General features: G+C 45.8%; 1 protein-coding gene across 5 annotated transcripts in view; it reads right to left on the bottom strand.

Moving 5' to 3' along the window:
• ARHGAP4 (Rho GTPase activating protein 4) overlaps positions 1–22,388 on the bottom strand; it is a 593,975-nt gene that overhangs the window by 165,028 nt on the left and 406,559 nt on the right. For all 5 annotated transcript variants that reach the window (XM_069645408.1, XM_069645407.1, XM_069645411.1 and 2 more), the window contains exons 7-9: positions 21,874–22,095; positions 21,281–21,382; positions 5,101–5,295 (exon numbers count right to left, since the gene is read on the bottom strand). In XM_069645408.1, the coding sequence (XP_069501509.1) occupies positions 5,101–5,295; positions 21,281–21,382; positions 21,874–22,095 (519 nt within the window). The remainder of the gene's footprint in view (positions 1–5,100; positions 5,296–21,280; positions 21,383–21,873; positions 22,096–22,388) is intronic.

Raw genomic sequence — 22,388 nt, forward strand, 5'->3', positions numbered from 1 at the left:
ACTCCATGGTTTCTGGCTTCAGATGAAGGAGGAGGAGAGCCCATAGAAGATGGCCAGAGTGAGGGGATGAAAGAGGGAGCAGGAGTCCCAATAGGAAGGATCTCAGGCTTGCTGGCGTTGCGGCAGAGATCATTGGAAGTACACCAGGAATGTCTGGCAGATAAGCAGTCAGTATTGATGGAGGAAGTAAGGAGAGGGTCAGAGGGAAGTTTGAAGAAGAGTGGTGTGTCATCTGCGTTAAACTGGAAGTTAGGGAGAAAGTGGAAATGAGGTGTGCAAGCAGAGCAAGATAGGTGTTAAAGAGCCAGTGAGACAGGTTGGAGCCCTGGGGCACACTGTAGGTGGTGATAGAGGTGGGGGAGGAGAAAGAGCCCAGAATAACTTGGGATGTATGGTCATTAAGGAAGGAAGTCAGCCAGTCCAGTGCCCACTCCGAGATACCACGGGTATCATTGATCTGTTTTATGAGGATGGAGTGGTTGACTGTATCAAAAGTGGAGGAGAGATCAAGTAGAATGAGAACAGCTTGATAGTTGGAATCAAGAGATGCAAGCAGTTCCTCACGGGTGTTCAGAAGAGCAGTTTCCGTGCCTATGGATGCTCGTAATCCAGATTGATGGTTATGGAGGCAACCAACAAATTCAGTGTTCTGGGTCAGTTGGGGGAAGACCAGCTTCTCCAGGAGTTTCCCCAAGGAAGGGGGTGATATGGGGCAATAGTTGGCTGGAAAAGGCTGATCTGCAGAATGATTTTTCAGGAGGGGGCGCACAATGGAGTGCTTGAGGGAGGAAGGGAAAATAATCCAGTAGCAAAAGAGTGGTTGCAGGAATCAGCAAGTGCAGGGGCAAGAGAGCCAATGTTGTCCTTAATGGTTTTGGAGTAGCAGGGGGAGACCTGGTTGGAGGAGACCTTCAGGGAGCAGACAACTCTGGTGACCTCATCAGGTGTGATAGGAGAGAAGGAGGAGAGAAAGACAGAGGGAGGATGGGAGGCGGCAGGTGGGAGATTGAGTGGTGGTGGGGTGAGGGACACAAGGGTGTTCAGGATGTCCCAAGCTTTTGCAGTGAAGTGTGTGACCAGTGCCTTGAAGAGGGCCTGGGAGGGAGTAGGTGAGGAGGAGACTGCAGAAGGGTTGGCTAGTTACCTGCAGATTTTAAAGAGTTCAGCAGTGTTATTAGATGCACCAGAGATGCAGGCCTGGATGAGGGCCCTTTTCTTGGCACGGATGGAGAGTCTGCATCATCTCAGTTTGTCAGAGGGTGAGCCTGAGGACTGCCTCTCTGATCCACAGCTCTACACTTGAGTTTCAGGGCTGCATGTTCGGAGTCGTACCAGGTGTTACGCTTGTAGGCATGTTTCAGGTGGATCCTCATGAATGGGGCAAGAATGTCAAGGGTATTAGTAATGGTAAGATGGAGGTTGCTGACAGCAGAGGTAGAGTATGTAGTGGGGAGAGAGGGGGGATGAAGATAGATGCGAAGGCAGTAGCTGACACTCGCTTCATCGGACGATGTTCATGAACGAGGTTGGCAGGTCTGGGTCAGAGGGCCGAGAGGACCCAGAGGAGAGGAGATCCTGGTCTGACCAGAAGAGTGGGGTGGTCAGTGGGGAGGAGAGTGAAAGATCAGTGTGGATGAAGGCATCAAGAGTGTGTCCAGCCAAGTGGGTAGGACCAGAATGGAGAATGGAGAGAGAGAGCGGGGTGCAGAGGTCACAGAAGAGAGTGGATGCCGTGATTGAGGAGTCAAGGAGGATGTTGAAATCTCCCATAAGAAGGAGTCTTGAGGTGGCTATGTGGAGACAGGAGGAGAAATCAGCCAATTCCGAGAGAAAGAGGGTGGTAGAGCCAGGTGGCCTGTAGATAGTGGCAACGGTCAGAGAGGAGGTGGGAGAGATGGCCAGCTTGCAAATAAGGTTCTCGAAGGAAGAGTAAGGCTGGGTGGGTGGGTATGCAGGAATAAGGGCCCACTCAGGGAAGATCAGAGCAACCCCCCCACCAGTACGGTTAAGGCGGGTCTTGGAGATGATCTTATAGCCATCAGGGAGAAACGAGTTAAAAGCAGTGACTGAGCTGGCATTGAACCACGTCTCGGTAAGAGCAAGGATATTGAGGTCAAGGTCTTCAAGGAGGAGGCAGATGTCGACAGAGTGTTTGATGGCTGAACGAGCATTATGTGTGGCTAGATGTAAGAAGTCTCCACCTTAAAAGGCTTTCCGAGGAGGGGGTACAAGGGTGTGGTACCCCAGTCGGAGGGGGCAGAAAGTGTGCAAGAAGGAGTAGCAGGTGTGGGAAGGAGGTTAATGAGGGACGGCAGGCACCGATCACAGAGGAGGAGGTTGGGTTGAGGACCCTGAACCAAGATAGTGCCAGTGTGATAGACAATGATACACCTGGATGATGCAAAGCCCGCCAAGAAGACTTCCCATTTAGTGCCACCATTAATGGGTGAGGATGTGAGAGGAGAGAGTAGAGATGAGGAGTCCATAGATCTGGAGAGGGTACATAAAAGAGGATATCAGTGAAGATCTGTCTGGAAGTTGCGCTAACATAGGTATCTGCGATAGGTAGGCTGGGGTTAGGATTTTTTTCGGAAACATTTTTCTTCCAGACTTTCGTGAGAGAGGAAGGATAAGTGATAATGTAGCAGTTAGTGAAGACAGAGGGGATGGCGAGTGCCATGGGGCGGCAAAGGATAGTTGGAAGATAGAGGAGGGGCTGCACATCAAAGTCTGAGCACACACTCGCCAGGCGGCCTAGTAGCCAAGGCAAACAAGAGAACAGATGCACAGGGAATACTCTAGTACCGCAGATTGGTGCAGAGATGTGACAAAACACACCATGTTTCAAATTTGCAAAAAGAGACACAGAAATGCAATGCAAAATGGGGTGCAGAGATACACCAGGCTTCGGATTTGCAAAAAGACACAAAATTGATTAAAGAAGGAATAAGTGAGATTAAGTAAGGCAAAGGAAGGCAGAATGTTATAGGCACACCTTGGTTCAACAGCTGTTAGGGTTAGTGGAGCGGCAATGTCAGTGTACAGTATTACACCCTGCCCAATTCCTCAAATCCACCTACCCACCATGTATCACTCATTTACAATCCCATCTTTCATTCCTCCATGCACACCACTAGCCTCCATTCTCGAATTCATGCATCAATAAACCCCATCATGAAATGATCCTGCCCGCAGCCCTGCCTCGTCAATTTCCATGTTTAAACTTCCCAGACCGCACTCGATCTGTACTACTTGTGAGAAACCTGAAGGTGTCTCCCTGACTAGTCCCTGGGGATCTGTCATCCAGGTGTCCAGGACACGGCCATCGCTATTGGATCCAGTTCCTGAGGGTGGACCAGTGAGGGAGGATCACCTGGATGGGGAGTCCTCGGGGAGTGGAAGTGGGACACGGATGGGTGAGACGCAGTATCCCCTTTCTCATAACACCTTTTCCCCATCCGGGCCCGTAGGATACTCCAATACTCCTCCCTGCCCCCCTTTTCCGACACGAACACTTTTGCACACCACGAAAGATGACGGACAAACACCAGAGCCGTCTACCTGACATGTCCCACCACAAGGGTCAGGCAAAGTCAGGTAATTGACCATAATCACATACACCTGCCTTTCCCTTCCCCTTTCCCACAGGGATAAAAGGTGGAGCACGAGAGCACAATACGAGCAAGGCAGACCGCACAATGAGAGACCTAACTCAGCACGGCAGTTCAAGAGCAGGAGAAAGACGGTGTGTAACCCAAGAGGGTGACAAGGAGAGAAGCGGCCTTGCCCTTTCCGAGCCTGGTCCGTAAAACCTCTGCAGAAAGACTCATAAGACCACAAACAATAGCCAGCATGTCTTGCAGCAGATGTCAACGGTACACAGGGTCCTCCTCCACTGACAACCAAGCCGGGGAGAGACGATTGGCCCCATTGTACCGGCCTGGACTCCAGAGACAAGAAAAGCCAAGCGGTTCATCACAGCCACTGAGTCGAGGGGAGAGCCGATAAGAAACCGAACTGCATTGAACGAAAGTAGCAAGCAGCTGATTAAAGAAAGTACAAAGAACTGTTGATACACAAGGGGAAAGCCAGCATAGAAGAGTCAAGCACCAGGTGGGTGTTCACTCGGGGAAACTCTGGGCGATTACCCTGTTGAACTATCATAACCAGAAGGCTTTGGGAGCAAGGTGAAAAGGGAGTCAAAGTGGTCATACAGGGGTCTAGTAAAATCCTCTATACAGTCGAAAGCCTTGGACCGACAGATGATTGTGAAGCTAAGGGAAGCAAATTCTACATCATAAAGTTGGCAAGAGTGAACCCGACCGAGGGATGCCAATAAAAAGGGGGCGAAGTCTAAAGTCCCAATGAATAGTGTGATGACAAGAGTGAATCCGGCAAAGGGAGGTCCACAGTGAACTGTTCAAACAAACATTAAGATTTGTGAATCAAATAGATCTCACAAAGAAGAATGTGTTGAAAGCCATAGTGAACTCCATAGTGGAGGGAGGCTAACAATCGAAAAGGGTCTGTGCCCGGAAGAGGGGCATCCAGGGGTGAAAAACTTTTTGTAGAAAAGAGACTTAACCACCGAAGGCCCTGATAAGCTGAAAGCAGAACTGCTAGCTTGTGCTGGGAAAGCTCGAGCGTGTGCTGTGCTCAAAACGTGGGGAAGGGAGACCCTGATTACCACATCCTGACTTATTTGTGAACACATCTTGCTTTCCTGTGAATCCTATCCCACACTCTTTATTTGTATTTATCGTAAGGATTGGCAATAGGTTTTTCTTAGTGTAGGCCCTTTTATTTGACAAGACGCCACTAGGACTGGCTTATTACTATTTGATGGTCTTAGCTTGCTCCCATCTTAGATTTAGGTTTAGATGAGGCATTTTTCCAACCCGCTTATACAGTTTAATAAACACCCTTGAACTGTGATCACTTGTGTCTGTCTTTACTGTTGCCACCCTGAGTTCCTTACATACTGTGTCCCTCTGTTTACATTAATCCCATTGGACATTTCCTTCTTTGGAGCCTTCTGCCTGATCTTCCTTCGCTTTAGCAAGTTCCTGCGGAGCATACAATACCCAAGCTCTATTTTACCGCTACATAGAAGGTCTCCGTCTCCTGCTGATTGGCACGCCGCCTAGCGATTGTTGGCTTGCTCGAGGTATCGGAGCCAGTAGACTTGAGCGATTCTGTCGATTGGCTGGACTGGAAAGCGTCCAACACATCACATTCATCGGTGGCAAGCAGTTCCAACAGCATCTGCATGGTAGCCTTGAGAGTCTTGTTCACCTAGAAGCACAGGCAGACAGAGCACACCATTCAGTTGACCAGAACCATGAAGCCCTTGATAAAGGCAAACAAATTAAAAGACAACCATGCGTCCATGCACTTTAGGCAGCGAGGGAAAGTTATCCAGCGTGGCTAGCGTTTAATAAATGACAATTACAATCCTTCAACAGACAGCGGTGGATCTGCATCATCAAGCATAACCCTTTTGTTTAGGCCTCTATGGCACTGGAAAGGCCTGGGGCCCCCTTACCTCCTTCAGCAATGTAGTCCAAATGACATATGGCTTCAGGGATGTTTTAGAACGGCGATGGCTTGACAGTCAGTAGGAAGGATGCCAATTTTAATTAAAAAAGGGTTCCAAACATGAGAATCGTGTTCTTTGAATGCTTCACCATTAACACGTTGATAAAATGTGTACCCCGTGTCTTTGCTGGGTGTCTTGCACAACTTAAAGAACAATCAATATGAACGTTCTGCTCATGTTGGATGAGCTTGCAGGTGAAAGCACTCTGAAAGTTTGAGATGATCTACACAAATCTTTAAAAGGTTCCCAAGAAAACATAAGCATTGGTGTAACGTGGCCTTTAGAGCTACACCGAGGGGAACATCTACACCTTCCGCGACCCCCACTCCACCCTATCTACACAAAACATGCCAGCACACTTGCTCTCACCTCTTCCAGGCCATCATATATAGTTCACCGGATTTAAAAAGATTTTCCAGGCCCGAGAAGGCATCAAGACTTGAAAAAGAGGGAAACAATTTCAGAACCTACGTTAGGTCCGGTTCCAAGTAATAGGGAATGAATGCCAGACACTTATGGTAAGTTTACATTGTGTCAGCTGGAGTGAAGTTATGGCAGGTGTGAAAATGTGTGATGGGGAAGCATGGCAATGTTATGAAGGAGAAACTGAGGCAGGGGTGGCTCCATTATGGTGCTCTATGGTTGGACCAGCCCCATGGCATTTTTTGAGCATCACATTTAGTTATTTTCCTTATGTAATAAGGTTTACACATTGCATGTATCTAAAGACCACTGTGCCCTTATATGTAATAACAGTGTAGTGCCACTGCAGTAGTGGTTTAACTTACTGCTGGTTGTCATGTTAATACTGAAATTAACAAAGAGATAGGGAAAAATTGTAGGTATTGTAGTGACTTCTGTGGAGTTATGTTTACGCCCAACTTAAAGTGATGCATTGTAGCAGCTAGTAGTGTGACATATGGATTCTACTGCAGAGCGCTCGACCAGTTCTTCAAACACAGATGTTTTAAAATAATTCTGAGAGGTGCAAAAATGGGTGAAGATGCTGTGCAGTTCCACCTTCCCAGACCCAGAGGACCGCTCGGGGGCGAGGAGTCCTGTTTCAAAATAAACACACGTACACAGGCCGGTGCCGACAACGTCTTTAATGCACACCTGCAATGGTGATTCACTACTGGAGGGTGACCTCATCTCGATGTATCGTACATACCATCTGAAGCCCCCATGTCTGAAAACTTCTGACGGCCTGTGGGCCTCTCGTGCAGGGGATCAGCTGTACTCCTGCTCATTCTACCTTTGTCTTCTTGAATCGCTATCAGGCCTGGCATTATGTGGGCTCGCCTGTGTCGTCTTACACCGTGCCCTGTGCGATCCACTGCCAGCTGGTGGCAAAGATGAGTTTTTACAGACGGTACGAAAATGATTATCACCACCGCAGGTGGTGCATTTTTGCCCCAGTGCTGTGCATTCTCCGGTGTGAGGGTATTCATAACCGCATTTGAAACATGTGCTGTCAGAGCGTTTGGCCAAGAAGTTTGGGGCGTTATGTAGTTTGACGACGGTATCGGTCTCAGTGTCTTAGGTTGTCCAGCTGTGATTCTACCACTGATTCCATGCGTGCCAAGGCCAGGATCTCCTCAGGTGACCTCTGATTTTGTAGCAGCTTCTTACTGAACGCTTGGTAGTCACATCCGGCGATGACCACGGATCGCAGGGCCTCCTCGGAGTACCGATTGAATTTGCAGTGTTTCCACTTTATTCGTAGTCTCATGACAAAGTTGTCTAGGGATTCTCCTTTGTCTTGGCGTGTGGTATGAAAGATGTGTCTTTCATAGTCGACGTTGGTATGAGGCGCAACGTATTCGGAGAGTTTCATGTTCAAGTCCTGGAAGGATTCTGTCTCAAGGTTGAGTAGTTTACCTGCGATGTCCCTGACAGCCATGAATAGGGTGTTCTTTAGCCTCTCGTTGTAGGTCGGCCCTATGTATCCCACGTAACATTTTAAGTCTCTTAGCCATATTTCCCACTGTGGTCCTAGGTTGAAGGGAGTCTGGGTCCTGAGACACTGTCTCCTGATGTGGTGGCAACATCATCTCCTGACATGATGTGGCTATCTGCCCGCTGAGGGGCTCTTCCTGCACTGCTGCCCCACATGCTTCTCTGGGGTGGGTTTGTCCCTCTTCTTTGCTGGGGACTCACCTGTCTGACAGCCCCCTCACGCTTCTCTCTGAGAGGGTAGCGGGGTCCTCTGGGGCATGTGTCCACCCTGGTTTTCTTTACGAGTGGGGGGTGTCCCGTTGTGCGGGCGTGCTCTGCGGTGCTCTGTGGTTTTGCAGGCGCCTTGTGGGAGAGACTTCTTCCCCCTCACCGCTGTACCTTATGCGTAGGCCCAAGCAGACCATGCCTTGCTGGGTGGTGCCTGTTGTGGGAGGCACGCTGACACACGCAGGCCGCTCCAGATGGCATCCTCCTGTCCAGCACCTCCTAGGATGCGCTGGCCCGGTCACCCGAGCCATGTCTGCGTTTTGCGTGCGGCTCGGCAGGCGTCCTCTGGCACGCATTTGTTCCGGGCTCCTATAGTCTTTGAGCTCCTATAGTTGTATACGATGGGCAGATGGATGAGTCTGCCCCGCTCAGAAAAGTTGAGCATTTGATTGTACCATACACAAGATATGCGTGGTGATGGCTTGAGCGTGAGTCCTGTCTGGGACCCGTTCGTCGCCAGTGTGCGGTTCCGCCCTCCCAGACACAGAGGACCACTCGGGTCGAGGAGTCCTGCCTCAAAATAAACACACATACGCAGGCCGGTGCAAACATCACTTCTGTTCCATTCTGTTTTGGCACAAACGTGGGCCATCCCCTTATAACAATGAGGGAGGGCCACGCGCCCTGATCACGACATGTCAGATGCTATATTTTAGACATCAGTTTGTGTGATGGCAACTCAAGGAGAAAGACTCAAGCACTTCCAAATGGGCTGATCTCAGACGATGGGTCTAAGGGATGCCCCTTTCTACAGTGGGGATTTTTTGTTACTATGTAGAATGTACGGAGTCAAAGTCTTTGAAGCAATATCAACCAGGTCGTCCCCTAATCAGTTCAGAGCCAGTCGAGCTCCTATAGTTGTATACTATGGGCAGATGGATGAGTCTGCCCCACTCAGAAAAGTTGAGCATTTGATTGTACCATACACAAGATATCCAGATGTCACAGGAAATGATCTCGGACTAAAATGTGCAAAGTTTCCTACTCCATTTCATAGGGCCCAACAGCGTTCATTTCTTTTGGATACTGACATGTTACTCAATTGCCAAATGCATTGTTGCCGTGTATGGGGTTGGTGGACAGTCATAATGTCGACAGTAAAAATGTCGACAGTCAAAATTTCGAAAAATAAATGTCGAAAAAAATAATGTCGACAAACAATAATGTCGACACTTTTTCGATATTTTTTCGAAATTTTGACTGTTTATTGTATGAATAAATAAATATATATAACTTAGATGTGTTGAGTATGAGGGGTGGTGGGGGGTGTGGGGTGGTGGCAGGGAGTGTTGGGTGAGAGGGGTTGGTGGAGACACCCCCATAGTAAATGATACTCTTTTTATTTATTTAATTATTGAATAAATACATAAATAAATACATTTATAATTAGTATGTGTTGAGTATGAGGGGTGAGAGGGTGGTTGGGGAGGGTGTGGGGGGGTGGCAGAGGGGTGTTGGGTGAGGGGGGGTTGGGGGGGACCCCCCCATAGTAAATGATACTCTTTTTATTTATTTAATTATTGAATAAATAAATAAATAAATAAATATATAATTAGTATGTGTTGAGTATGAGGGGTGGGAGGTGTGGGGTGGGGTTGCAGGGGGGTGTTGGGTGAGGTGTTGATAGTTCTAAGTGACATTTTTTTTGTCGACATTTTTTTTTCTAAAAAATGACTTTTTACATTATAAGTATAGGATGTCGACATTATTGTTTTCGAAATTTTTTTTTCGACATTTTTGTTTGTCGACATTTTTTTTTCGAAATTATGACTATAAACCTATGGGGTTATGTAAAACATAAGACAATAGGCTGCAAACATTCAATTGGATTATACAAAGAAAAGAAGCAATGAATGACTACGTTAGATAAGTCTCCATTGGTGGTGTAGATGAGTGGTACAGCACACGGCACAACGAATACTATTGGCATAGGCAGACATAAGCCAATCTCTCATTGCATTCCACGGCCATCTTGACATTATTCAAGCAAACACCTCCACAGTCCACACTACACAGGTACCCCTCATGCCACAAAGCCATCTCTGCTCCTATACAGTGCATGAGTGATAAAGTGTCAAAGCAGTGCACCATAAGCCCGCCTAGAAGGGAAGAGAAAGCTGCAGAAAGCAGAGCACTAGTGTGGCCAGAGCCTTCATGCAAGTCCTCTTCGAAAGGTATAACATGAGAAGTGGAATTTGGGACTTGTAAATCACAACTTCCATGGACGGGGATGGGGCGTGAGGGCGTGGGGGGTGAGAAGGCTACGAATGGTAGAACACCAGAAGTAGAGTTTGGGTTTCCAAAGTTTAGCAGTTCCAAAGTCCATGGAAGGGGTGTGAACACTATACACAGAGGGAGTACCAGATTGGCAGTTGAAACTATTAGACACTGAGTAAAGTACTGTTGTGGGGCTGGAAGTGCCCTTGTTTGCGCAAAACTGGAACAGGCCTACAGGAGTCCTAAACAGTGGCATTTCCAGGGAGTGGCCTGGGCTGGCATGTGCTACCCCTGGAATCTGATTGGCCACCCCACATGCCACCCCATTATCCTAAACTGTAAGCATTATGTGTGTGCACTCGTAATTCATGCCACCTCTGCATAAGGCCGTGCCCCACTTGGGACACCCCAGGGAAATGAGTCTGAACACACCACTGGTCCAAAAGATTTCCTTTAAGGCCAAGGGAGTAAACCAAATCATCATCCCTGGAGGGGGTGAGAATCCCAGGAGAAGTGCAATACCCAAGTTAGATTTGTGAGACTCTTTGCACAATATACAAATGCAGCATCCTTGGAGGGGCTGAGAGAAATACAAAAACTGATAATACCAGAACTAGAATTTGAAACTCTTAAAATTTGTAAAATTCACAGTCCCTGGCAGGTGCGAGAATCCTATAAGCAGAGAGTACGGCATCAGTCAACTACTGAGCAGACGAAAATACCGAATGCGATAATGCATAGGTTAATTTTTTGGATTGGATTTCGCAGCAATTATATGTGGGAGGTGGGTTAGGGTAGGTAATTATGAAAGGGGAGTATGGGAGAAGGCGGAGCGGGAGGAGTGCAGGGAGTCTCCCCCTGCATAAACTTGCACACACACAAAAAAAAAAACACCGGTGTTTTAGCATTCAGTCTTTTTTTTTTCTCCTCAGTGATCACACAGATCCGGGGAGTACCAGACTGGAAGTTGAAACTTTTGGACACTGTGTAAAACAATGTTGCTGGGGTGGAAGAGCTATAGTTTGTGTGAAACTTTTACAGGCCTACCAGGGGGCAGAAGAATTCTAGTGAGGCCTAGACAGTTTACTCTGAACAAAGCAACCTAGTTCTCTGGAGGCGCCAAGCCCTAACAAACAGCTGGGTAAAAGTTACGTTTTTTTGGGACATTGTGTTGGTTTGAACATTTGTAGTGGGACACCAACGACAAAAAGAACATTAAGCAACTGTACCAGAAGGCTCGAGCCTGCAACTAACTACTGGTATGCTGGGTTGGGGGACAGAGAGCCAGCCCAAACCAAAAGGCAACCACAGGCTTTTTATGTGTTGTAGTGGTAGGTTAGGACGGATATTTTTTATTTTGAGACATCCTAACAAGCACGTTTTTATTTTATTTTTAACATCTAGTGGAGGCATTTTCTTTACTTTAATAAAACGAACACTTCCAAAAATGTACAATCGTCCGTCTTCCATTTCTGGCACACCACAAAGGATAAACCCTTTGTCTCCCTCAGTAGAAAACCGTAGACTTCTCTTTATTAGCAAGGATTTGAGCATGCGCTGCAAGTCGTCTCTCTAGAAAACAAATGGATTCCACGTAATCCTATACTTCAGAAAACTATTCTAAAGGCGTGCCATTCTTGTTTGGATAAACGTTCCCAGATTGTACACCGACACATTTCCACAATTGGCCATTCACATTCTTTCCAACTACGTTCCATAGTCAACTGTGGTTAATTCAGACCTTAAATGGGCCTCATTACGGGTCCGGCGGACCCGGTAACCTACCGGCACCTGACTTCTCGGTGCCACCGGCTCATTATGAGTCTGGCAGCCGGGGAAAACAGGTGCTGGCAAGTTGTAAGTCCCCATTCCCATGGAGCCCTATCGGACTCTATGGAAGTGGGGACACGGAAGCACCGACTCCGTGAGCAACGGTGCCGGTACTTCTGTGAAGTCTGCCTACCGTGACCGCAGCACCCGGCAGCGTCAGACCTGTCGGGCACTGTGGCCATGGCAGGCCGACTGAGTTTGCCAATCCGGAAACAAGGGTGCCAGTGAGCTTACCGGCACCCTTGTTTGCGGACCGGCAAACTCTTAATGAAGCCCATTGACTGCTTAATTAAAATAAGAGATGCCTATCCTAGCCCTATTTCTATACTAAGAAAATAGAAAGTGCTCATCAGGATCTCTGAAAATAACAATCGCCCCCTGTCCAAAACCTACTCTGTCCTACTGCCTGCCGCACCACGAACAATAGGAAACATAAATCAGCGTGCAGAACGGTACTGCTCCCCCTCTTGGCTTGTGATGGCTGGCACGTGAACCCCACCCTTTTTAGATTTCTAGTTCTTTTGCCCTTCTTGGGTTTCAGTCCCAGTCTCTGATGACTCAAAATAAACATTCTCTGGTTCCCAGGTATTTCAAAAATAAGTACTCCTGTCCCCCTCAATCGAGCTTGGACACACTTCCAACGGAAAACCCAAACAACCTATGAATTCTCTTGACACTCTTTTCCACAGGATTCAGATTCTCATAAGGTCACAACATTCGTCCACCAACTCAAAATTCCTTTCCTGTATGTAATCGTCATGGTTATTCTCTTCACAATTCGGGTTCTGCTCAGCCTCTCGTGGGCTACTGACCCTTGCTGGCGGTATGCTTGTTATATTGGCATGACCACCTCCAGAAGTCATGGTTCTCCCAGCCTCTCCTGGGTTGCTTGGCCTTGATGGCCATATTTGAATTGCAATGTCTCAGTCTCCTCCAGGGCTTTTGGTTTGCTCAGTCTCTTGTGGCCTACTTGGCCTCACCAGCCATATGTGTGTGACACTGTCTCTAACCCCCTTAATGCTTCTGACTCCTTCAGCCTATCTTGGGGTGCTTGGCCTCGTTGGCAGTATGCATGTGGCAGTGTCTCTAACCCATTCATGGGTTCCTCAGAGTCCAACCGCCCACCTCCCCTTTCTCCTTGCTGGCCGCATACCCGCATGCTTGTGGCGTAGTTCCGAAAAGTCTGCAGTGACTCTAATACTTGGCGACTCCCTGCAACGGTTCATCACTTTTGTGTCTTGCCTCGGGATCGCGTGTGGCACCGGTTTTCTCCTCTAGGAGACCTCAGATAGTCAGGTGTCCTGCCCACCTGGACTTGACAGTGTTCCACAGGCTCCAGGATTCCCCCGCCCACGTATCGAACATCATCCTGCCTCCAAGTTTGACCTGCCCACATCACAGCAAAGGTACTGTCTGTGTGCAGACTCCTCCAGTCTTCCTGTTCCTTTCCTTCAGGTACTTCACTGCTGCTTTTTGACTTCCTCTATATAGTGAGATAATGAAGCGGATTGGCTCCATGTTTCTTGCACAGTAGTCCACACAGTGGGGTCAGCAGCAAAGCCCTTCCCAATTAAAGGGCCCTTGGCCTCATAATATGGTTCGACTCACATATGACCCATAAACAATGGGGCTTCTGTCTCAAAGGAAGGTGTAATTACATCCTTGTTTATGGACCTCTTTGTCCTCTAAGGGAGGTGGTCACCCCCAATGGGATCCCACTTTCCCTGTCCCATAGGGAATGCCTTGCGTAGCGGGCTACCCTTCCAAACCCCAAAGGAGGCGGCTCCACCTCGAGAAAGGACAAACGCCTTGGATTTGTCACACAACCTACCATTGGTGAGTAATACGATTAGCCATTGAGCCTGACAATGGGAAGTTCCCTCTTCCGATTCCCTCACAAATACCACTAATGGGTTCATTGGTAGCTGGACGACTGCAATGTCTTTAAATTTAGCTAAAACCACTTACCAATACATGTGTTATAAGGGGGCATGACCACCACAAGTATATCAGATTGTGCCACATCAGTAGAGTTCCACCAGCCCCAAGGGAGAGTAAGCTGAGAGTATTTTATGAATTCAGGATGGAGGTAACTGCCACCAAAAACAAATCCTAAAGGATCATTCATGGTACATTTGAATGATTGATGGCTCCTATCCCAAATCCGTGCCCATGAGTCCGGTTTAGTTATTTCTCCCAGTTCCTCCCCCCACATGCGCATATAACGTAGCTTTTCAAGGGGTTCAACCCTGTCCAACCATGCATATAAATGTGCTATGTGCCCCTAGAGATACAATTTACCAATGCCAGTGGCGTTACTTGACGAGAACAGGCACCTGCACCTTAGGGTGGGATATCCAGTGGCAAATGTGTGCATGTTGACATTTTTAAACCTCATTAACCTGATTGTAAAATTGGGAAATGTTTTTAAGACCACCCTCCTCTCAGGTCCTGAAGACCTGCCTAGTGATTCCTGGTGAAAATCTAGATCACCCAGAACTGGTGTGAAGGGGGACTGCCCTCCACCTGCCTCTTGCCTCCCTGACCCCCAAATATGAAGCACTGTAAAGCAATAATTAAGAATTGTGCATGTAGTTGTAAGTGGATGTCTGCTGCAATTTTCCTTTAGGACTCAAACTGTAGAAAATTCCACTAAACCTTTGTTTGGCCTCTACAGAGCGATTATATACCCAGAGTTATTCCAGTTAAACATGTCATATTTGAGATGCCCAGACAGATCTTTTAACACCTGCGACACCCAATCCCCAAACAGGATTCCTCCTATGACCTTCATGGAGACTCTTGGTCTTTTTTTGGCCCATATACAACAGATCAGTTCCTTTGGGAGAGCGTGAATGGAGATAGCAGGGAACTTAATCAGCAGGGCCAAGCACACATATAGAGGTGCAAGGTTCAATTGGATGAAAGTTATTGGGCCCAGTCAATATATTTGTTGTTTTTTTGTTTTTTATATTTACATTTTATTAAGATTATAAACGTAACCAAATTCAATAAACACATTAACAACCACAGTAAAGATAGCAAGCCTAAAACTAAATTCATCACATTAGAGTAGCCAACACAATCATTAAATATAGTATTTACATATTTCAGGAAACAATCAAGCATTATAAAACAGATTTCATGGAGATGAAAATTAAAGCTTTTCTTACAGTTCCAAGAACCTTGCCCAGTTTTGATAATATAAGTTAATTTTCTTGTCTCTGAAGAGAATAATTTTCTCCTTTGTAGACACCTGTTTTAGAACAGTCAGCCATTCAGAAATCTCTGTCTTTCCTCATTTTTCCACTTCCTCAGAATGATTTTATTTTGTAGAGTTAGATGCCCTGAAAAACCAGCATCTTTGGGTGAACAAGAGATCTTCCACTAAGTCATCCTCACCCAGAATTATACTTGCATAATCGTAGTCTTCATTCAACATAAGAACCTTATTCATTCTCGAAATGACCTCCCTCCAGAAGCTCCTTAATTCATAGCAATCCCAAATTATGTGTTCAAGGGTTCCCCTGACATGCTTGCACCTCCAACAGGCCTCTGATTCAAGTAATCCCCTTGCATATAATCTTTCCGGCGTCCAGAATACTCCGTTTAGTATTTTAATCTGGCGGCTCCTTTCACCAAGATCCAAAGAGGTAAGAGCCATGTTCTTGCATAGATTCATCCACCTATTCTCAGACATCTCTGTGCCTAATGTGGCTGACCATTTGTCCAGTAAGCCTTTATTTGGCTCCTTGTACTGTTCCAACTTCTTGTACACCTTAGAGGCCAGGTGACCTTCTGACTTATATTCTCTTAACCAGATATACCATCCTTTGCCATCCTCTGGAATTTTGTTCATCAAAGCTTTCTTCAGTGTCCTATATTCTCCGAGCGGGCATTCTTGGAGACCTTTTCCTGAAGTTAACTGCTTAACGCTGATCCATTTTTTGCCCTTGACTAGGTCTTCCAGCCACTGTATACCACCCAGTAGCCAATTTGGCCATATTAGAGATTTCCCATCCAACTTTATGTCAGGATTCAACCAGATTGAAGTGATGCTGTTGCCAACCACATCCTGTTTGCTTTTCCTCAGAAGATCTTTCCAACATGCCCTTATAAATGCAGTCGGAGGAAAAGATTTGCAGCCAGCCCCATCCACTGATGTTAGAATTGCTCTTGGAGAAAGTGGGGAAGATCTACTCACCTCTGCTTGTGTCCAGACATCTGTTGAGTTTTCAATGAATGGAACTAAACGTTGAGCACCAAACGCCAAATGATTATTCAAAATCCGGAACGCCCAGGCCACCACTTTCCTGGGACAGTTGCAGTTTCCATAGTTTCAAGCGTGGCTGCTTACCTTCCCACAGGAATGTTTGGATGAAGCTCTTAATTTTCTTTATGAAGCTCTTTTTGACCTGCAAGGGGATCATGCTTAGCTCATAATTAATTTGTGGTGTTGACGTCATTTTAATAGCATGCACGCTTCCCCAAAAGCTCAATCTCTATTCATTCCATCTTTTCAAATCTGATTCTAAATTTTGGGTAATGTATGATAGGTTGACCACCATAATTTCAGACACAACTTTTGTCGGCCAGATCCCAAGGTAGCGCATATTGTCAGGACACCAATTGAAACCATAAGCACTCATTTTCAAGATCGAACAGCAGCTTGATGCTGGCAGTGCTTCGGATTTCGTCCAGTTGGTCTTATACCCCGAAATTCTGTGAAAACTTTCAATTTGACCCATCAGCGCCAGAACAGAGGACTCAACGTTTTGAAGGGCCACCAGCATGTCATCAGCGTAAAGCCAAACTTTTTGACTCCATAATGTACTCCTTCAATCTTATTATCTTCTATAATCTTGACCGCTAGGAGCTCCATTGCAATGACAAATAAAATGGGCGAGAGCGGGCAGCATTGTCTTGTCCCCCTCTTAAGATCAAATTCCTCTGAAACAAGGCAATTTGTTTTCACACGTTGGACATGAGTATAAGAGCCTAATCCATTCTATCATGTTTTCCCCAAATCCGAAGCCTACCAAAGCAGCCAGAAGGTACTCCCACTCAATCTGGTTGAAGGCTTTCTCTGCATCCAACGATAACACCACCACTTCCTTCTGATGTTCTTTTCTCTCATACAACGTCGATACAACGTCAACAATAATCTCCTCATATTCTCTGATGCGTGCCTCCCTTTCACAAAGCCTGTTTGACTCTGATCTATAATATCAGGTAATAAGTGCTCCGTTCGTAAAGCTAAGGATTTTGAAAAGATTTTATTGTCCATATTTATTGTGGTTATGGGTCTATAGCTACTTGTTTTCATTGGCGGTTTTAAGAAAGTGGATATAGAGGCATGTCTTGTTGTTGCTGAAGGCCGACCTTCCTTCAATGAAGAGCGAAGCCTGGGCAACATACGATTGTAAACTTTATCTGGGAAAATTTTATAGAGTTCGGCAGGTAGACCACCTGGTCTGGGAAATTTTCCAGAGTTTAGAACACTTGCTGCTCTTTTGAGTTCCTCCACACTCAAGTCCTTCTCAAGACAGACTCTGTATTCTGACTATAGTCTTTTTAATTTACACCCACTTACAAAGTTCATTACGTCTTCATGACTCACATGCACCTCCGAGGAACATAGTTTGGAGTAATATTCCTTGAACGTTGCGTTAATTGCAATAGGCTCACAAGTTATAATCCCATCTCTGTTTTCAATTGCACTGACCGTCTTTTCGCTATCCATCATACGTAGACAATGGGCCAGGAGCCTATCACACTTTTCACCTTTCTCGTAATACTTGCATCTTCTTCTGAAAAGACGTCTTTCAACCCCTGTAGAAAGTAAATCTTCCAGCTTTTCTTTTTTCTTTTTGATTATATTGAAAGAACTCTCAGAGTATGTTTGAATCTTTCGTAGTTCAGGTTCCTCAATCTCTTCGTTTAGGCTTTTAATCTCATTATCTTTCTCTTTTCTTTTTGCTTGAGAGGCCCATCAGCAACCATCTCATGTAGGACTTGAAGGCCTCCCACACAAACTCAAGCTTCACTTCTCCAGTCCAATTCTCTGCCACGAACAACCTTGCTTCTTTTACTATTTTATCAACGATCTTGTTGTCATCAAGTAGTGTTACATTTTAACTCCATGTATTTGTTTTTGGTAATGGAAAGTTTCATTTAATTTCCAGAGATATGGGAGCATGATCTGAGATTATGATGCCTTTAATATCTCCCCTGTTGAAACTCTGTACGCACAAACCTGCAGTCAAGAATAGGTCAATCCGCAAGTATATTTTATGTCTGGCCGAGATAAAGGTTTATTGTCTGAGAATAGGATTCCACACATCTGAAAGGCTCCACTCCGCCATCAATTTCTGTAAGGCTTCTCTTTTCAGCTTGTTTTCATTGTTCAAATTTCCCCCACTCTTATCCAACTGAGTCGTGACATTAAAGTCTCCCCCCACAATGACAATTCTTTCATTAACATTTTGTAAGAACTGTGCGAGAGTTACAAAAAAGCCCCCATCCCTACCATTGGGAGCATAGATATTACAAATAGAGTATGTAACATTTAGAATTTTCAAATACACACAAACAATTCTACCCTCCTTATCTTTATCACAACTCATTTTAGAAATTGGAAGGTTCTTCCTAATCAGGGTGCATACACCTCTAGAGCTAGAGATGAAAGCAGAACAAAACACATTACCAGCCCATTCTCGTTTCCATGCATCTGCTTCAACCTCCAATATGTGAGTTTCCTGAAGCAGGGTTAACATCTGCCCCCAACTCATCAAGTTTCTTCAAAATCAATGTCCTCTTATTCACACAAATCACTCCATTAACAGGAGATTACCTTTAAACTCTTCTTGTAAGAGACTGCCATGTTAACACTGACCAAGCACCCCCCCCCGTGATGAAACCTAGTAACTCATACCACCCTACACTAAAAACAAAAAAACAAATACACACAAAAACCTTCTTGGATTTCTCCAACCCAAACATCTGGAACCTCCCTTCCACAATCACGTAGAGAGAAACACCATCCCACCCCCTCACACATTTCCCATCATATCTACAATACAATATCAAATATATTGCATTGCAAAAAAAAAATAATAATAATAATACACTTCATATCTCCTCCTTGTTTTGGTTTCTTGGGGGTAGGTTTGTCTGGTATCTCAATCTTCTTCTTATGAAAAGCATTAATTCCTGGTATTAATTATCCAAAGGCAAGGAGGGAGCAGCTGGCTTAAGCTGCTGCTCTGTTCGTCAACATTCCAGTCAAGTTATTTCTTGAAAATTCCATTTCTTCAAGCCTTTTCAATTGTTTAAATAGAGGCAAAAACATTCCTTTATGACAATCCATCATGAAAACCGAAGGCCACCATCTGCTTAGAGACTCGTGTGAGATATCCATATGCTCAGACTTCCTTGGATAACATCCATCCCCTTGGAGGCTGTTGGATGGTATGTACGTTTTGTGTTCACTCTCTAACACCTATTCATTATAATGCATGCATTTGTATTATTCAAATACTATGGCATAGGGGGCAGAATGAATGCATAGTATCCGTGTTGATGACAAAACGAAAGAGACACAAAGTTCCCCTTCAGCACTTCACTGAGAGGTGATGTGGGCCACATTACAAACACTGTAATCAAGAAAGGAGGAAGTCCACCTCACTGGTAACCATACGGGCTGACCCAGTGCACCAAATAAAATGAGTTCAGCAAGGTAGGTGAATCAAAAAGGCTTTACAAACCTCCAAAGTCGTTCAGGGCTACTACCAAAGTCAGGTCAGGGTTCAAGGCATAAGAAAATAGCTGGGGTTCCATTGAGGTCAATGGACGGAAATTTGTAGAACGAAAAATCTTTCCTAACAGTTGCCCTCAATGATCTCACTCCAAAACCACCCTCTGACAGAAATGGAAGTGTAGGGTGGCAATGGACAACATTTCAAGTATTACATGGCTTCAGGTAAGCCACATGCTGTTAATTTCCACATCTAAACCAGTTAGTATTAGATGCGGATGTTAATCTGGCGCTTAGAAATACTGTCTTGTTGTATAAAGCACCTTATAAATCACCAATAAAATAAATAAATGCCTAGCTGCCAAGAGACACCCACTATCCCCTCGAGTAATTGTGAAATGTATCCAATAGCAATTTGCAGACCAGGGTTTCTAGTTTCACGTCCCCAATAGGAGTAGAGGCTAATATGTCCCAGGATGCAAGGTGCTTGTATCTAAATAGTCCTAACTTGCTGAAGGTGTCACATGTGAATCGGGGCCACTTGGACACTATGCATGTGTCCCACTCTTTTGGTCTGAAACTAGAAAGAGTGTGGTTCTATCTGCTGGCTATACAAGTAGACGGTTAGAATTAAAACTCTGGGTTATTGACTTGGTCAAACTGTGATCCTGTGAAGGCCATGGTCTTCCTCTGCTTCGGTTCCCTTATTCAGCAAAAATAGGAGTGCTTAAGAGCAATAGAAAAACAAACATTGGCAATGCCAACAGTTTAGGCTTTCATTTAGGCATAGCAAAGGTGCTTGCCAGACACAGCCGTAGTGGTATTAACTGGCCATTGATGGTAGCAGGTGCAAAATGGTGGAAGTACCTGGGCATCCACTAGCAGAGCCTGGAAAATGCCTTATAAATACACAAGCCAAAATGGTTGGCTTTGCCAATGCTAGTTTATAACAGTACTTCAGTGAAGGGCACACAGTTTATAAATCGAGTGGGTGAAGGTAACCTGGTTAAGACATTTGTATTTCACAGTAGCAGGTTTACAACTCCAATTAGGTCATTAACTCTCAGAAGTATGCTTTGAAAAGACACTGGCAGACACTTTGAGCATCACGGTTGATGGCAAGGCTTGATTAAAGCAAGGTCAAAGAGTTCCCCTGAGGAGATGTTTTGGGATTGTAGGGGCAGGAACTGGCTGGAACTGCCATAGGGATTAGCATGGCCATGGACAATCAATAGGTTACCTCCATGCGGTCCTTGCCGGCAGGAGACCCCCCCCCCCCAAGGAACAGGTCCCCACCCCCGACGCCACCAAACAACACCGGCTTATCAGGAAACATAACACCTGGAGATGGTTAATGTTGTAATGTTAAGTTGTTACTGTTTAAGATGCAAAGTGACCTATCCTTTAATGGCAGATGTGTTTAATGCCTTGTGGTTCTACCAAATAACAAATGCCAATAAACATATTTGAAAATAAATGGACAATCAATAGGTGGGCAAATGCCCAAACACCTACAAGTTCTGTGTCCCTCCTTGTATGCCATTTCTCCCTATCTGCACTTTAATGCAATCATTTAGGCGTCTGAAGCCCAAAAAAAAGGAAATTCATCATGCAGTTGGTGGGTGTAATGTATAGCAATATGGAAATCCTACCTCCTCAGTCATGATGTTTACAGTTGACAGTCGAGACTGAATCTGCTGGAAGCGGGACACCATTTCATTGCGGAACAGCGCTTCGACGCGGACATCGCTCACCTGTCGGGACATACACATGATTAGAGAATATCTTGATGTTACCTGGAAGCTAACAGCAGCCGGAGGAAGTCTTGCCTATGGGTAAATAAGGGACATATGTCTTGAAGTGCCCCAGCCCGAAAGTTCTTTTAGATGTGCCTGCCTGTGTGGACTGTCATTTTCCTATAGGCAGGTGTGTTATCTCTTTAGGTTGGGACCCCAGTAGGATTAATATAAGGATGTGCTGGATTATCATGGGCGGATCAGATAATTATGACAGTCTGATTACGGATTCAGAAGAAGCATTCTGAATCATGTAGTGCCAGACTTTGGCTGGAATATCAAAATGAGGCCTGTGAGTAAAGGACTTGAAAAACTCTTAAAGGAGTCGCTCAAAAAAGGTCATCTCTGAAAGGGAGAGCCCCTTACAGTCTAGGTCTCTTCCATTGGCCCGGACGCAATATCTCAGGGAAATGTTATGGGAAATAAATTGTTTACCAGCTAACACCCACCTCATCACCCTCATGGGGTTGGTATTCAAATTTGTTGGGCGGACAGAAGGCGGCGCTGCTGGTCTCCATGATCTTCAGCTTGTCTCCCTGGGGGTCAAGGCTCTCAACTGCCTGTTCAATGGCATGTAGTCCCTCCTGGCGCGACGACTGGACCCGGGACTCGGCAGAGAGGTAAGCCTTGAGAGTTCTTCCCAGAGACAGGTGGAATCCCAGGTCACAGCACTGAATTTGGGGACCGGAGGGGAGAGAATGAAAACCTTCAGTGGCAGAATGGCTCTCGCTGACCACAGAAACATACATCACAGGACAGCAAGAGGAGGATACGATCATATCACCCCGATACTGAGGGAACTGCGCTGGTTGCCAATCATGCATCATCTTCAGGGTAGCCTACAAGGCACTAACCACCAATGCCTCTGCTTACCCTGCCAAATAATTTACCATTTATGGAGGCAAACAACATCTGAAGCCTGGACATCAATTGCAAACCAAGACCTGCAAAAAGGGGAAGACCA

Source organism: Ambystoma mexicanum, chromosome 2p (genome assembly GCF_040938575.1).
Source record: "Ambystoma mexicanum isolate Mex_15411 chromosome 2p, UKY_AmexF1_1, whole genome shotgun sequence".
NCBI lineage: Eukaryota > Metazoa > Chordata > Amphibia > Caudata > Ambystomatidae > Ambystoma > Ambystoma mexicanum.